General features: G+C 37.6%; 1 protein-coding gene across 12 annotated transcripts in view; it reads right to left on the minus strand.

Moving 5' to 3' along the window:
• The window catches only part of tadr (torn and diminished rhabdomeres), a 100,261-nt gene that overhangs the window by 24,066 nt on the left and 58,715 nt on the right, over positions 1–17,480 (minus strand). For 9 of the 12 annotated variants that reach the window (XM_073970653.1, XM_073970651.1, XM_073970655.1 and 6 more), the window contains 2 exons: positions 1,360–1,508; positions 998–1,192 (listed from right to left, as the gene is read on the minus strand). In XM_073970653.1, coding sequence (XP_073826754.1) covers positions 998–1,192; positions 1,360–1,508 — 344 coding nt within the window. Of the gene's footprint in view, positions 1–997; positions 1,193–1,359; positions 1,509–12,786; positions 15,918–17,480 lie in introns of those variants that run through there. The other 3 variants (XM_073970656.1, XM_073970649.1, XR_012410547.1) reach the window with 1 other exon arrangement.

Consider the following 17,480-nt stretch of genomic DNA (forward strand, 5'->3'; position numbering starts at 1 on the left):
CCGATTTTCAGTATTGCGAAGGTTTTAGTCTCATTATCACACCCAAATGGCTGAGATTTGGTACTCAGTCTTCTTTGGGGGTATAAAACTTTCCTTCAGAAATTTGTCGATTTTCGGTATTTTTAAGGTTGTGGCCTCAATTTGTCCGTCAATGTGCACGTCTGCATATAGTCTTTATAGAACGACACCTTCCGATTTTTGGAATCGCTTCACCAGAAATTTGTTGGTATAGGTCTTTATATAGCCCTCCATAGAACGGCACTCACGGATTATCGATATGTTGAAAGTTTTAGCCAGGGGTACAAAACAGTCCTTGCAAAAAATAATACAGCATACGTCAAAGTTTTGCCAAAGGTCGCATGTAAGGGTTTTAGTTTTTGTCAAATTTTTAGAACCGAGATTGCTGTAATTTGGTATTCTGTTTAGTCAGAGGATAGAAAGAACAACGATGAGCTCTTTTATAGAGTGCTGCTACATTTTCCTTCTGAATGAAGTGGATGTAACCTGGTAATTTGGAATCTCAATGGGTAGAAAAGCTCCACACAGAAAATTATCAGTATAAAGTCATTATCGTCAGTTGAGATATTATTCTCTTCCAAAGAAATTATACTTATCGTAGAGAAAGAGCTTAGTAGTTACTAATTGTTTATATTTACTTCAATACAAATTCAACGCCGTTCTTACTTGTTTTTTTTTATTTTACTAAGACCGTTTCTGCGTTTGTTTCTCGTATTCAAGACAAGGTTTTTAGGTGTGATAGTCGTTGAAGAAATAGTCCTGAAGGTCCCAAGCATTACAATATATCACCTAATAAACCTTTTGTATATATAAGCAATATATTTTCTGCAACAAAATGGCATTGGGTAGGGTACATGCATACATATTTAACTAGCCCTATAAGATAAATTGCCCACAAAACCCCAACACTTGTTTTATTCAACATCATCTCCCCACTTAACATATCTGTTATTTAGTAGCTATGGTTTTTTGAACTTACCTAAAATCATAATACGTGCTAAACCACCAGTCATGGCATCCAAACACATGCTCAGTGTGCGCGTCAATGCCCCACAGGCACACAACACCGACAACATTTCCATCCAAGTGGCCAGAAAAAGGCAACCGAAGTCAAATTTATTACTGGCCCGTATATAAGGCATTTGAAGGGATCTCAGACTTGTTTTGCAGCGTGCTGAAAGTGGGGGGCGATATGAAAATTTAAAAAAACAACAACTTAATAATAATTTAAGTAGGTGTAATCGCTGAGGTTGTAATTTATGTAAATATTAAGTAATTGAGGGAGGTGCTGGGGATGAGTGGACATGACTCGGATAAACTTAAAACATAATAAATATTTACCAGCCAAAGCTGCATAAATTGTGGCCGCCATGGTGGCCAAAACCACACATGGCGCTGTCGTTTCATTGTAGGCAATCAAATAGACTAAAACGGCAGAACCCAATGTTAGACGAGCACCATTGCCATTTGAGAATGAGTCCATAAGAAAGCTGGAAAGAGGAGGAATAATAAAATATATAAGTGTGTGAAATATAAATGTGTGTTTTTTTTAGAATATAGTACAAAGTTTTTTTTTCTTTCTTGTTTATGTATCAATATAAAAGTTGAAATGCTTAGTCATTTTTCCGAAGGACATACATACGAATATATGCCAAAAATACTTCCACAAAGGAACTTTGCTAATATGATATCATCAATGATAGGGGACATAAATGATTTTTCTCTGCAAAAGTGACTGAGTTTATCACATTTTGGGAGTAAACAATTAATATTTCTGCTTTGATGTGTTTGTATATTAATATTTCCAACTATGTTAAAATTATTTCAAACGAATCAGTGGTTTTTAAGTTAAATTAAGTTCAACATTTTTAATTTCCAATTATACATAAATACATTTGAAGCATATTTTATGGCGATTTTGATTGCATAGAAACAAACAATAAAATATATTTTTAAAAGTACATTTAAGAAACTTTAGGCGTTGATTGTTTTAATAATAATTTTTAAAAAAATCTAGAGAATAACTTAAGTTATTTCCTAAAGGAAATTTTGATCCGTATAATCTTTATGTGGTATACTTACTTAGCTGGCCCTTTACAGAACCCTAGCATAGTTCCCGCTACACGTATGCGGAAAGTATATATAAAAAAACCATATTTAATATGGAAATGGTGAACACAGAAAATTTTATTGTACTAATGCCAATTTTAATTAATATATGTTTTTATTTAAGTACTGTTCGTATCACTTTAGTTCGATTTTCCAAAAAAAAAAAAAAAAATCAGCAGTATCTCACCTATACACATTAACAACGAGCCGCATTTTTTGAGGCTTTTTATTTAAGGGATTTCTGGCCCCAGAAGGTAAAACATTCTTGTAAAAAATACACTACAGGTATCCATTGCGATTTCAGCCCTCAGCGACTTCCATGCCAAATTTCAGAGTCAGTCGGCTTTGCCGACTGAGATATACCCTCAACCAATGTGAAGTGAAACTTCGGATAGATCGAATGTCTTTAGGGTTTCTTCAGAATTTTGTGGCCCTTTTTGAACATTTGAACTTGCCGACAAAAATGTGGATTAGGAATTAACTGCACAAAGACACAAATTTTGAACTTTTGTGGGGAGGTACCCTTAGGGAGGACCGATATGGGCCATTTTAGAAGTTAAACTAAATTTTGACAAAATATTAGGAGATTCAAAGATTGGACCAAATTGGTTGCCCCATTCAAGTGACATCGTCCTAGCATTTTACGAACATTTTTTAAATATTGGGGTGAAGTACCGGAAGTTGTGGACCGGAATTGCCCCATGAATCTAAGTTTGGATAAAATATGACGAAGACCAAATGTTGGACCAAATCGGTAGAACAGTTCGAGAGTTATCGTGGCCGCTACATATGATGACATAAGGGTTTTTACACTTTCCGGGCTGTTTTCCCAAGAAATATGGATTTGTCCCTGAAAAAACTTTTACCGTCGTAATGGAGGTAGCGAATGCTAATCGCTTCAACAAAAATCGAAGTGATTTGAGATCAGGTCTTAAGGTGAACTTATCCGTTTTGTGTGGGAGGTACCAGAAGGAGTAGACAAATATGGTCCATATTCGAACCTGATCTATATCTGGTAGATATATTACGATTTGCAGAGTATGGATTATATCGGTCACTCCCTTCAAAAGTTATAGAGCGCACAATTTTTCGAACATTTTTGAACTTTTGTGAGGGAGTGGACCGATATGGTTTATCTTCGAACTTAAACTATGTTTGGACAAAATATTAAGAAGGCAAATTTTGGACCGAATTGGCAGATCCTTTAGAGATTTATCTTGCGCTCCAACCACTACACACGGTGTCATAGGGGTTTTTTTGCACCTTTCAGTCTATTTTCTCAGGAAGTATGGCACTTGCCTCTGATGAAACTTGTACCGTCGTATGGGGGACAGTGAATACAAGTTGTTACAACAAAAAATCAAAGCGATTCGAGAGCAGGCCCTAAACTGAACTTTTCCGAAGTTTTTGTGTGGGAGGTACCCGAAGGAGTGGACCGATTGAGTCCATATTGGAACCTCGTCTAAGTCTGGTAGAAATTTCACTATGTGCAAAGTATGGGCCAAATCGGTTACTCCCTTCAATTGTTATCGTGCGCACAAATTTTCCGAACATTTTCGAACTTTTGTAGGGGAGGTACCGGAATGAGTGGACCGATAAAACCCATCTTCGAACTTAAACTAAGTTTGGGCAAAATATTACGAAAGCCAAATTTTGAACCAAATCGGTTTATCCGTTCGAGCGTTATCGTGCCCACCAGCCAGACAGACAGACGGACGGACATTGCTCAATCAACTCCAAATTCTCTGCAACACATTTCGTCCAAACATACTTGGTGTCTAAAACCATTATTTCGATGAGGCACATTTTGCCCGTATGAAAGTGTATATACCCTCGTTAGCATAAATGCTGAGGGTATAGAAAAACCTCCTTATATTATCGTACTTTTCGTACACCGGGTATAACGTTAAAAACATTACCTTCTTATATCAGCCATATATACCAAATGTGATTCTCATTTCCAGCTCTATCAGTTCCCCCAAAACCAATTATAGTACTTTACAAATACACAAGCAAAAAACATTTGGACCAGTATGCCAGGAAGCAATGACGTGTCCACGGAAGACATAATATGGCTGTAAACAGAACCACAACGGACAGCATCGGTATACCTTTCCATAGGATCTTTGAACAGATCGTAAATTGCACTTAGACACAAGTATTGAACTTTTGTGGGGGAGGTAACCTAGGTGAAGACCGATATAAGCCATTTTAGAAGTTAAACTAAATTTAGACAAAATATTAGGAGATCCAAAGTTTGAACCAAATTGGTTGCCCTATTTAACAGATATCCTGCATACCATTTTAGTGACATTTTTTAAATATTGTTGGGGAAGTACCTCAAGTTGTGGACCGGTATTGGCCATTTTCGAACTGAAGCTAAGTTTGGACAAAATATGGCGAAGGCTAAATTTTTGACCAAATCGATTTATCAGTTCGAGAGTTATCGTGCTCTCAAGGTCCTACATATGTATGGTGCCGTAGGAGTTTTTTACACCTTCCGGGCTGTTTTCTCAAGTATGGACTTGCCCCTTAAAAACTTTAACCATTAACCACCTGACCAAAATTTTGAAAGTTCATGTTTAGCAAAGATGCAAACCTTATTTTAGACTTATTCTACTGATGAAATAATTTTATTTCATATGGCGTAAGACTTCTTGGCCAATTTTATCTTGTTTTTAGAACTTTTTTGACAATATGTCACAGTTAATATATGGTCAAAACAATGAATATATTTATAATGCCATATATTTTTGGGTGTATAATTTATCAAATAATTCACAACTACAGTGAATGTTATGAAATTCAGTGATATCACTTCGGTAAGGCCAAAAGAAAGCGAATACAATGGAAAACCTTAGAAATATCATAACATTTAATTTTCAAATATCTTAACGTTATAATTTTCAAAAATATGCAAAAATCCTATGTCTACATATCGCAAAGAATTTCTGAAGGCCGAGAACTAATGCTGAGCAATAGTTAGTCTATCCATCAAGAAATTCTAGCACCTAATTGCGGTTATGTAAGAATAATTTTGGCGCCCAATCGTCGGACATCACTTATAGAAATTCTGGATCTTATCATAAATTTACCAGGAACAAGGGAAGCTCTGGAATCCAGTCTTAACTTCGTTTAAAATGAAATTATGTCGCCCAATCCAAGGTCAATTCTTTTAGCAAAAATCCATAAACACAAATTTTCCCACAGCCTTTAGCCAACTCTCAGCCTTTAGCCAAAATGTACCTCATCGAAATAATGGCTTTAGGGCCAAAGTGTGTTTGGAAGAAATCTGTTTCAGAAAACTTGGAGTCGACTTAATTATGTCCGTTCGTCTGGGTAGTCGCCTGGGGAGCACGATAATTCTCAAACAGATCAACCGATTCGGTCTAAAATTTGGCCTTCGTGATATTTTGATCTATCTACTCTTTCGGCAAACTTCCGCAGAGTATTTCAAACATTTTCAGCTAAGTGCAGTTTTAGACCTCTCTGGATAAGCTGTGTAAGCTTAAGACCTCAATGGTCATGGCTTCACTCCCTTTATGCTAATAATTAGTTATAAGTAAAAATATAAAATAAACAAGTGAGCAAAGGCTATAGTCGGGACGGAGCCGACCATGTGATACCCTACACCACTACCCCTGTGCATAAGCTTTTCACTGGTAAACATTTCTTTTAGGGAATATAATCCGACTACCACCAAAAATAATATGCCTCTTTCTCTCTGGGACCCCCATAAGCAACCAAAATTACGTGACCATCCGATCAAAATTACGACCTGTAGCTTGATTGCAAAAAATGGAAGAATTGGATGCATTACCGACTATTGTGGTATCTCCCTTGTTTGACCACCTTCGCCAACCTGCTTTACACCAATGTAAAGGTAATATTTTCTTCTTCCATAGACAGGCTTTGCCGTTGGTATACCCCTACTAGAAGCCGATATATTCACAAAGAAAAAAACTTTGAATTTGTCTCCAAATGAGTTTTTCCCCATTCCGACCCCTAAATATTATCCGACTATCACCAAAATCAATAGGCTTCTTCCTCTGTAGGACCCCCATCTACCCCCAAAAATTTTGTCACTATCCGATCAAAATTCCAACTTGTAGCGTGATTACAAAAAATGGAAATATTGGGTATATTACTGAATTTTGCAATATCTCGGTTTGCTCACTTACGCCAACATACTTTGCATCAATATAAACGAGATCTTTTCTTCTGCCTCTTGGAATACTCCAACCAGAAGCGGAGATATTCGCATAAAAAACGTTGACATTTCTCCACATAAGCTTTTCGCTTATTCCGACTCCTGAATATTATCCGACCATCACCAAACTAAATAGGCTTCTTCCTCTGTGGGACCCGCATCAACTCCCAAAAAATTCGTGACTATCCGATGAAAATTGCGACCGATTACAAAAAAACCGTGATTACAAAAAAATTGGAAAATAGGACGCATTATCGACTATTGCCATATCTCTGCTATTTGACCACCTACGACACCCTGCTTTACATCCTTGTAAAGGTGATATTTTCTACTATCCTTGCCAGGTGTTGCTTTAGATGTACCTCTTAAATAAACAGAGATATTGGCTTTGAAATAAAACGTTGACCTTTCTCCAAATAAGTGTTTGCCCATTCCACCCCTGAATATTATCCGACCATCATCAAAATCAATAGGCTTCTTTCTCTTTGGGACCCCCATTAACCCCCAAAATTTCGTGACGATCCGATCAAAATTGCGACCTGTAGCGTGATTACAAGAAAATCGGAAAATGGGATGCATTATCGACTATTGCCATATCTCTGCTATTTGACCACCTACGACAACCTATTTTACATCGTTGTAAAGGTGATATTTTCTACTTTCCTTGCCAGGTTTTGCTTTTGATATACCTCTTAAAAAAACAGAGATATTGGTTTTAAAATAAAATGTTGACTTTTCTCCAAATAAGTTTTTGCCCATTCCGACCCCTAATTATTATCCGACCAACACCAAAATCAATAGGCTTCTTCATCTGTGAGACCCCCATTAACCCTTAAGTTTTCGTGACGATCCGATTAAAATTGCGACCTGTAGCGTGATTTCCAAAAAAATAGAAAAATGGGATGTATTACCGACTATTGCGATATCTCCGTTATTTGGTTACCTACGCCGACCTAGTTTGCATCACTGTGAAGACGGGATCTTCTACTTTCATAGTCAGACTTTGCTTTTGGAAAGTTTTCAACCAAAGCTGTGATATTCGTCAATATAGTTAAAATCGCAAAAATGAAAATTGGGGTTTTATTTGCTACTATTGTTATATCTTCGTTGTTTGATTACCTACGAGCACCTGCTTTACATCATTAGAAAGGTGATATTTTCTTCTTTCATTGTCAGGTTTTGCTTTTGGTATACCCCGTATAGAAGCTGAGATATTCGCTTTGGAAAAAAACGTTGTCATTTTATCCACCTAAGTTTTTTGCCCTTTCCGACCCCTAAATATTATCCGACCATCACCAAAATCAATAGGCTTCTTCCCCTCCGGGACCCCTATCAACATGCAAAATTTCGTGACGATCCGATCAAAATTGCGACCTGTAGCGTGATTACAAGGTTTAGATGGACAGACGGACAGACGGACAGACGGACGGACGGACGGACGGACGGACGGACACACATAGCCAGATCGACTCAGCTCGTCGAGACATTCATTTTTATATATATATGTATGGGTCTACGACCATTATTTCGATGCGTTACAAACTTTTTGGCCAAAACCAACTTATAATACCCTCCCCACATAGTGGTGTAGGGTATAATAAATTAATAAATAAAAAAACTCTCTGGAAACGCTTTGCTTTTTTGCAACAAGTGTTCTCGGGGCTCCTATTACTACCGTACAAGTTTTTCAGAGACAAGTCTATACTTCCAGAGAAAATGTGTAGTGGCTAGTGCACACGACAACTTTCGAACCGGATACTGCGTTGCCTTATATATACAAAATTCGATGGTGCTTTTCGGTCTACTTCTTCTGGTATTTTCCCCCCAAATTTCAAGAATTTTAGCTAAAGTGGTATGCGCGAGTTTTCTTGAACGAAGCAACAGATTTGGTCCAAACTTTGGATTTAGTAATATTTTTTCCAAACTTAGTTTTTGCTCGAAAATGGCCCATACTGGGGAACCTCCCTCGCAAACCTTCAAAATAGTTGTTAAATGCAGTTTAGAGTGGTATAAGATTTATCGTGGGCAAGTCCATATTTCCTGTCAAAAGGTGAAAATACTACGGCCAACTGAAATGACTGGTGGGCGCAATATCTTTTAAAAGGAGTGACTCCCAAAATAAGATCTACTCCAAAAATGAACTATGTCGGTCCGGTCCATTTCTCCATACCTCCTCCGCAACACTTGTGATCAATGATACAAATCCATATTTTGTTTGCAAGTTCATACGTCCGAAAATGGCTACAAATTTCTGGGTTTAAGGATTTTGGCTGTGTAGCCGCTATTCGATCTGTCTATAGATGAAAGTTTCAACTCAAACAGGCTCAGGGTATATTCCTGTCCGCAAAGTCGAGTGGTACTTGTTGAGATTTTGACAAAGAAGAACCTGTTTCCAACCAGTTTTTAGATTTCGTTTGTCGTCACAAGGTCCTTTACCGAAGCAGGAAAAATTAACATTTCTAGAAATGTGCATCCATTGAAAGTACTTCCCAAAAATACAATTGCTGTGGGTTTCTATGACGTTTTCTTCTGGTTTTATTCAAAGAGTAATCCACAGAAAAATCTCTGAAGATGAAATTCATTGTAATTTTGGAAACCGCTAAACCGATCTTCCTGAAAATGTCACTACATGGCCTGAAGGTAACATAGGCTATAAAAATTTCTGAAATTCCGGGTTGATCCTTAGATATATCATCAGAATCGGAGGTACCTTCAAAAAATTTAGATATTTTATGCAAGTATATATAGAATGGTAACAGATAATGTCTCCAAATTTTGGATGTGTGCAGGAATTTGGTCTAGAAATAAATCGGTCTAAAATCGTCTAGAATTGAAATCGGTTCAGATTTGGATATAGCGCCTATATACAGTTAGGCAAGAAATGTATTGCAAAAACCAAAATTGTAGAAAATTTCATATTAATTGTTCGTTTATGGCAACAAATTATGTAAAAACTATACGGTGTTTTGTGCAAATCTCTTGCTATAGGTCCTTACAACAATATTCCGTCAAAATATGCAAAGGTTATTTGCGATTTATAACAAATACGGTCAAAAATAAGAATTAACTACTATTTGGGGGTGACAATAAAAGTATTGCAAAAATTGCCAAATCGATGGTTTCTTCGAGAATTACCAAAGGTGTGTTCCTTAATGAGTCGTCTATCCACTTTAATCATTCATTGGAGCATTAATGAGCTTAGTTAAACCAAAAATTAAGGCTCGGTATGTTCCACTCTAAGGATACTGGTTCCCCAATTTTTAGTAAATCTTGATCCTTCGTTGGAGGATGTTTTTGGAGTTTTTTGTTAAATTGGACCCAAACATTTTATGAGGGTTGATATCAGGATGTTGGCCCGATGTATTTAGGAGTTTTGTGTTGTTATATTACATCGGCAATTTACACAAATAAGATTAACATGTCATGATCTGGTCTTTGGAATGGTGGTAGTTGACTTTGTTTAAGCTTTCGGGATCGATTTTTCTGACTTTCAGACTAATGACTATTAAATATTTCTTAATGATGTCAGTGGGGATGTCTTCCCAATCATTATTATATCCGTGAACCCAACATGGTATACTATTTTTCATGGTAAAGAATATAGTAGCCAAATATTCGGTATTCCAGCTTCTCCAGTAGCGGTTTAGTTTCCATATTTAATGGGTTTTATTGAATTTAGCGCAATTGTTTGGATTTATTATGATACCAGAGGATAATATCTATCCACTTAGTAAAAATTAAATCATATCAATACCATTCAGAGACGAAATAATGCTCTGTCGTAGGTCGTTTAAATATACTACACTGGTGTCAATTTTTTCCATATACTTTCCAGAGGTATTTCGATGTTCTCAAAGCCAGAATCGGACTGTTTTGTATTGTTCCATTATCCTACAATACATATTGAGTCAAAGATTCATTCTTGGCATACTTACCTGTGGCCGATTCGTCATTGTTTATCGTTAATATGGTCCCATGCGTTTTTTACCTGTCTGAAGACCCTCCGTGACCGCATTTTTTATCACTGAACTTTATTACATTCAATACTGTTAGTCTATTATTAGACGCAAAAGTCATAAAAATGCATAATGACCGCAAAAATTGCAAAAATTTTATAGTTTTATAGTACTGATTTTCCCGTTGCAATACTTTTATTGTCACCCCCAAGTAGTAGTTAATTCTTATTTTTGACCGTATTTGTTAAAAATCGCAAATAACCTTTGCATATTTTGACGGAATATTGTTGTAAGGACCTATAGCAAGAGATTTGCACAAACAACCGTATAGTTTTTACATAAATTGTTACCATAAACGAACAATTGATATGAAATTTTCTACAATTTTGAGCTCTGTTCCAGAACTAAAAAGTTTTTACAATTTTTACCACTTTTACACATTTTGAGTTCCCGTACACAAAATTGATATGAAAATCGTTTACGACTTTTATAAGTTTTACGACTTTTACCACTTTATAAAGTACGGGAACAGGCCATTGGTTTTTGCAATACTTTTCTTGCCTAACTGTATATTTTCGGCCGATTTCATGTATTTTATGCATTAAACACGCTATGTAGGTCCACTTTCAATGAAATTTGGAATGTGTGACGGAATTGGGTCTAGAAATAAATTTTTCAAATTATATTGAAATCGGTTCAGATTTGGATATAGCTCCCATATATATTCTCCTCCGATTTCATGTATTTGATGCACCAAACACGCTTTATATACGCGATTTTAATGAAAGTTGCAATGAGTGACGAAAAATTGGCCTACAAATAAATTTGTAAAACAAGTGAGCCAAGGCTATAGTAGGGTCGGGGCCGACTACGTGATACCCTACACCACTACCCCAGTTCATAAGCTTTTGACTAATAAAATTCAAAATATTAAAATTGGGATAGCTTAGCGCCTTTGCTCTGAATGTCTTAAAACAGGTCAATTTTTTTGAAACGCATTTAAGTGCATCGGCAGTACAACCCAAATAAAAAATGGAAAAGTGGGATGTATGCCAACCATCAAAAGGCTACTTTCTCTGTTAGACCCCCATCAACCCACAAAATTTCGTGAGGATCTGATCAAAATTTCCTAGTGTGATTGCACAAAAATGGATGCATTACCGACTATTGCGATATCTCTGTTGTTTGACCACCTATGACAACCTACTTCACATCCTTGTAAAGGTGATATTTTCTACTTTCTTTGCCATTGTTATTAAAATCGCAAAAATGAAAAGTTGTGTTCTATTAGCGGCTATTGCGATATCTTCGTTGTTTGACCACCTATGACAACCTACGTAACATCGTTACAAAGGTGATATTTTCTACTTTCATAAGCAGGTTATGCTTTTGATATACCCCTTTTAGAAGCGGAGATATTCGCTTTGAAATAAAACGTTGACTTTTTCTCCAAATAAGTTTTTTTTCCCATTCCGACCCCTTAATATTATCCGACCATCACCAAAAGCAATAGGCTTCTTCATCTGTGCGACCCTCATTAACCCTCAAAATTTCGTGACGATCCGATCAAAATTGCGACCTGTAGCGTGATTTCCAAAAAAGTGGAAAAATGGGATTTTTACCGACTATTGCAAAATCTCCGTTATTTGGTCACCTATGCCGACCTAGTTTACATCATTGTAAAGATGGGATCTTCTACTTTCATAGTCTGACTTTGTTTTTGGATGATCCCCAACCAAAGCTGTGATAATCGTCATTATAATTAAAATTGCAAAAATGAAAATTTGTGTTTTATTTGCGACTATTGTGATATCTTCGTTGTTTGATCACCTACGAGAACGTACTTTACATCATTAGAAAGGTGATATTTTCTACTTTTATTGTCAGGTTCTGCTTTTGTTGTACCCCGTATAGAAGCTGAGATATTCGCTTTGGAAAAAAACGTTGTATTTTTATCCACATAAGTTTTTTGCCCATTCCGACCCCTAAATATTATCCGACCATCACCAAAATCAATAGGCTTCTTCCCCTCCGGCGCCCCCATCAACATCCAAAATTTCGTGACGATCCGATCAAAATTGCGACCTGTAGCGTGATTACAAAGTTTAGATGGACAGACGGACTGACGGATGGACACACATAGCCAGATCGACTCAGCTATCGAGACATTCATTTTGGTATATATAAGTATGGGTCTACGACCATTATTTCGAAGCGTTACAAACTTTTTGGCCAAAACCAACTTATAATACCCTCCCCACATAGTGGTGTAGGGTATAAATATATTTTACCTTATTCGGGGTAGCGAAGCGCACCGGGTTCAGCTAGTAAAATATAAACATTGACCTCAAGCTCAATAATCTTGATTTTATTAACATTCGAAAGGTCGAACAAAACATAAAAATTCGACAGAAAAATCCTTTTGTCCAATAGATATTTACGACACCGCGGCGGAACAGAAATTATATCATAACAAATGGTTGATATACTTACTACTTACTTAGCTGGCCCATTACAGAACATTTGTTCTATAGGCCGAACTAAGAAGAGATCTCCATTCCTCTCTATTTGTTGCTTTGCACTCTGGAATACCGCGCCTTTTCATCTCATCATCCACTTGTTTGCGCCATCTATTCCTTGGCCTGCCAATTCTGCGTGCACCGCCATGTGGCATGTATTCATACGCCTTTTTAGCGGGTTCATCATCGCTCATTCTTATGATATGGCCTAGCCAACGCAATCGCTGCATCTCGATACGTTTAACAATATTGATGTCGTTGTATAGCAGATACAGCTCGTGGTTCATGCGACGTCGATATTCACCGTCAACGCAGATTGGTCCGTAGATCTTTCGAAGAATTTTTCTCTCAAACACACCAAGCACTGCCATGTCTGCTTGCGCAAGTACCCAGGCTTCGGAGCCATACATCAGCACGGGTAGTATCAGTGTTTTGTAGAGCGTTATTTTTGTTTGACGAGATGTGGCTTTGTTTTTAAACTGCTTACTTAATCCAAAGTAGCATCTGTTGGCCAATACAATTCTTCTTTTTATTTCACAACTGATGTCGTTTGTTGTGTTGACGGAGGTGCCGAGGTAGACGAAGTCTTTTACTACCTCAATATTATAGGAACCAACTTCCACAGTCGGTCCGAGCTCAATGGACGCATTGCGCGTCGACACCATCAACTTGGTCTTCTCACCGTTTACCGCCAGACCCACTTTAGCAGATTCTCCTTCGACCTTTATAAAGGTATCAGTTACTTCTTTTACTGATCGACCCATGATGTCTATATCATCAGCATAAGCAAGTAACATGTGACTATTGGTGTAGATTGTGCCACTTCTTTTGACGTTTGCCTCTCGTATAACCTTTTCTAGCAGGATGTTGAAGAGGTCACACGAAAGGCTGTCTCCTTGTCTGAAACCTCTTTTGGTACCAAACTCTTCGGAGAGGTTCTTTCCTATTTTAACTGAGGACCTCGTGTCAGTTAAAGTCATTTTACAAAGCCGGATGAGCTTTGCGGGAATACCAAATTCAGACATGGCTTGGAATACCTTTGAGCGCAGCGGACTGTCGAAGGCTGCTTTATAATCGACAAAAAGGTGGTAGGTGTCGATCTGCATCTCTTGGGTCTTCTCCAGGATTTGCCGCAGGGTAAATATCTGGTCAATGGTGGACTTGCCAGGTCTAAAGCCGCATTGGTATGGTCCAATAATCTCGTTGACCATTGGCTTTAGTCGTTCGCACAATATCCCTGACACGATCTTGTAGGCAATAGGGAGTAGACTTATGCCCCTATAGTTAGAGCATACAGTCTTATCTCCCTTCTTGTGGACGGGGCATAGGATACTCAGGTTCCAATCGTCGGGTACTCGTTCTTCCTGCCAGATGGTGCTAACTAGCTGATGAATACACCTTATCAGCGTGTCGCCTCCGGTTTTGAACAGCTCGGCTGGTAAGCCATCGGCCCCTTCTGCCTTATTATTCTTCAGCCGATTTATTGCTGTCTTTACCTCATCTTGGCTGGGCGGTATACATTCAATACCATCTTCTGGGATTGGGACTGTGGTATCTTCGTCGTCTTCGCTGCTATTGGATACCAACAGATTTGAAAAATGTACTTTCCATATCCTGAGTACACTATCTGTATCAGTTACCAAATTACCTTGCTGGTCTCTACAGGAGGATGTGCCTGTACCAAAGCCATCAGTTTGATGCTTGACTCTTTGGTAGAATTTTCGGACTTCATTCTGGCTCCTGTACATCTCGATTTTTTCACACTCCCGCTTTTCCATCTCTCTCTTTTTCCTGCGGAAAAGACGTTTCTCCTCTCTCCGCGTTGCTACGGATTGTAAAGTAGCCTTATATGCCGCATTTTTCTCTTCGGTGGCAGCACGACACTCCTCATCATACCATGGATTCCTTGGTGGAGGTCTCTGGTATCCAAGTATGGATTTTGCGGCTGTTTGCATGGAGTGGGCAATGCTTTGCCATTGCGCTGATATGTTATCGGGATGAGGAGGGCTTTGATTAAGCAATTGGGCTAGTTGAGTGGAATATGCTGTGGCTATCTGTTGTGATTGCAGCTTACCGATGTCTAACTTTCGTGTTGTGTCTGTTCGTACTTTGTTTGCTACGTTTAAGCGGGTGCGTACCTTTGCTGCAACAAGGTAGTGGTCCGAATCAATGTTTGCGCCTCGGAACGATCGTACATCCAACACGCTCGATGAATGTCTTCCATCTATCACAACATGATCAATTTGATTTCTTGTTTTCTGATCTGGAGACAGCCAGGTGCCCTTATGAATATCGAGATGATTAAATCTGGTACTGCTAACTACCATGTTTTTTTCAGCTGCAAAGTCTATCAGTCTCATACCATTGTCAGATGTTTCACTGTGGAGACTGAATTTCCCGACTGTTGGGCCAAAGATATTCTCCTTTCCAATTTTGGCATTAAAATCGCCTAGAATGATTTTAATGTCATGGGCAGGGCAACGGTCATATGTTTCTTCTAAGCGCTCGTAAAATATATCTTTGGTCTGTTCGTCCTTTTCTTCAGTGGGAGCATGAGCGCAAATAAAGCTGATGTTGAAGAATTTAGCTTTTATTCGAATTGCAGCAAGTCTTTCATTCACTGGAGTGAAGCTGGATACAAGATGTTTTAGTCTCCGACTAACTACGAATCCACAACCAAACTCATGCTTTACGTCATGGCAGCTATAATACAGTGCGTCACCTTTAGGTGCACCTTCTCTATAAAGAGTGCGAACATTCCAGGTGCAGATTCGCAGATCATGGTCCTTAAAACGTTTGCGGGGTTCGTCAAGTTTAGAGGGGTTTGTTTTTCTTTTCTTTTGTTTTTTCATAGTAGGCTGTTTTTTCTAGGGGAGGGTTACTATCCCGACGCCCAAACCCAAGTTTTTAACGTTCTTATGGGTGAACGCGCGGCACATGTTAGCTCACTACCTTTAACGGGTGTTAAAGGCAGTTCCCCAGGTGACACCACGGGGAGGTCAGTGTCCACTTGGGATGAAAGAGGGACCAAGATAAATCCTGGGCTTTGCCATGTTAAAACCGGTCAGGACCGTTCCTTGGTATCTTCCATCCCCTACGTCACCCGTTGGTTGATATACATAGTTTTTTATTGCAAATTTCAAACATAATAAAGAATTTGTAATTGTTATGAATTTCAAAATAGTCCATTATGTTAGAGAAAATATACAAATACTTAAAACCACAAAGATTAAGTAACAGTTTTACATTTTATTGTTGAATTGCTCTTATAAAAAATTTCAAAAACGAAATATCGCAAAAATGTTTTTTTCTGGATGTTGTTTATAAGCCAAAGTATTGGACCTACAAACAAACGTTCAATAAATACAAATATACGTATTGTTCTGAACTCAGTAACACCGTCAGCCTAAAATTCCGATTAAACAACACCTTAAAACTTTAAAAGAACTATGCCTAAAATTGCTCAAAAAGCCTAACTTGTTCATTATTTTTATATTTTCAAATATGTTGGACAATAAGCATACCAATGTAGTTAAATAATTCTCTGTAATATTTCCAACTACTTTACATATTTCTTGAATCATTTAAAACAGTTTAAAGTTTTACTCAAAAATTAAAAAATTTGTAACGTATGCTAATATCCTATGGGAAATAAAATCATTTCGGGGGGGCCCGGGCCCCCCGGGTATAAAAATAAGTACAAATTTTCGAAACCTCCTGCCAATATATCAAAATTCCTGTTAACCCCATTACATAATAACAAATTTTACCAAATTATGTACCATTTAGAACTTTTCATAGTATGCATTTGCAAAGCATCTCCATATCTTAACCCCACATACCAACAATGAAACTAAAAATAAATTTTAGAATTCCAGCTCTGTTCGTACACCCGATACCAAATTTAAATCGAGTTAGTACTTTTCGTCAATTTATGGTACGTATTTCTTAAACCACCCAAAAACAAATTGAGTAATTTTCGTATACTTATTTCGCCAACCACATATCTTAACCTACACTGACATTAATACCAATTAATACCAGTAATCTTAATTCCAAATCTCACTTGTATATCCGTTCCTTTAATACCAAATTGTACCAAACTAAGTACCATTTATCTCTGTTCGTAATAGTAATCTTAATTCAATTCCCAGAATTCCAGTGCTATCCGTTCATCCAAATTTAGATCGACAACCAAATTTAGAATGACAACAGTAACAGTAATCTTAATTTCAAATTTCCGGATTCCAACTCTATAAGTTCGCTCAAATATGTACTTTCAGTACCCATAAGTTCATATTTCCAAAACTACCTCAATCCTACGCTCAAACAGTAATCTTAATCTCATATTTCAGGATTCCAGCCCTATCCGTTCACCCAAATCCAAATTGTACCAAATTTAGTACCTTCTTATATACGCCGTTTGAAGCACCGCGATCGTTTTTAAACACAATTTCTTTGCACGAATCCACAGGGGTCTTTTCTTGAGCAACTACCCAGTTTTGCTGTGAAAAATCTATCTATCATGTGTTCATGCAATATCAAATGTTAGTTGGAAGAAATATCTAAGGATGCCCCTATCTCTATTAGCGGCAGATATTTTCATATTCCTCAGATGGAAGAACTGCACTAGATCAGTTATGCCGTATGGAGTGTGAGGAATTTCTG

Source organism: Musca autumnalis, unplaced genomic scaffold, assembly GCF_047663935.1.
Source record: "Musca autumnalis isolate F117 unplaced genomic scaffold, ASM4766393v1 scaffold_2, whole genome shotgun sequence".
Taxonomy (NCBI): Eukaryota; Metazoa; Arthropoda; class Insecta; order Diptera; family Muscidae; genus Musca; species Musca autumnalis.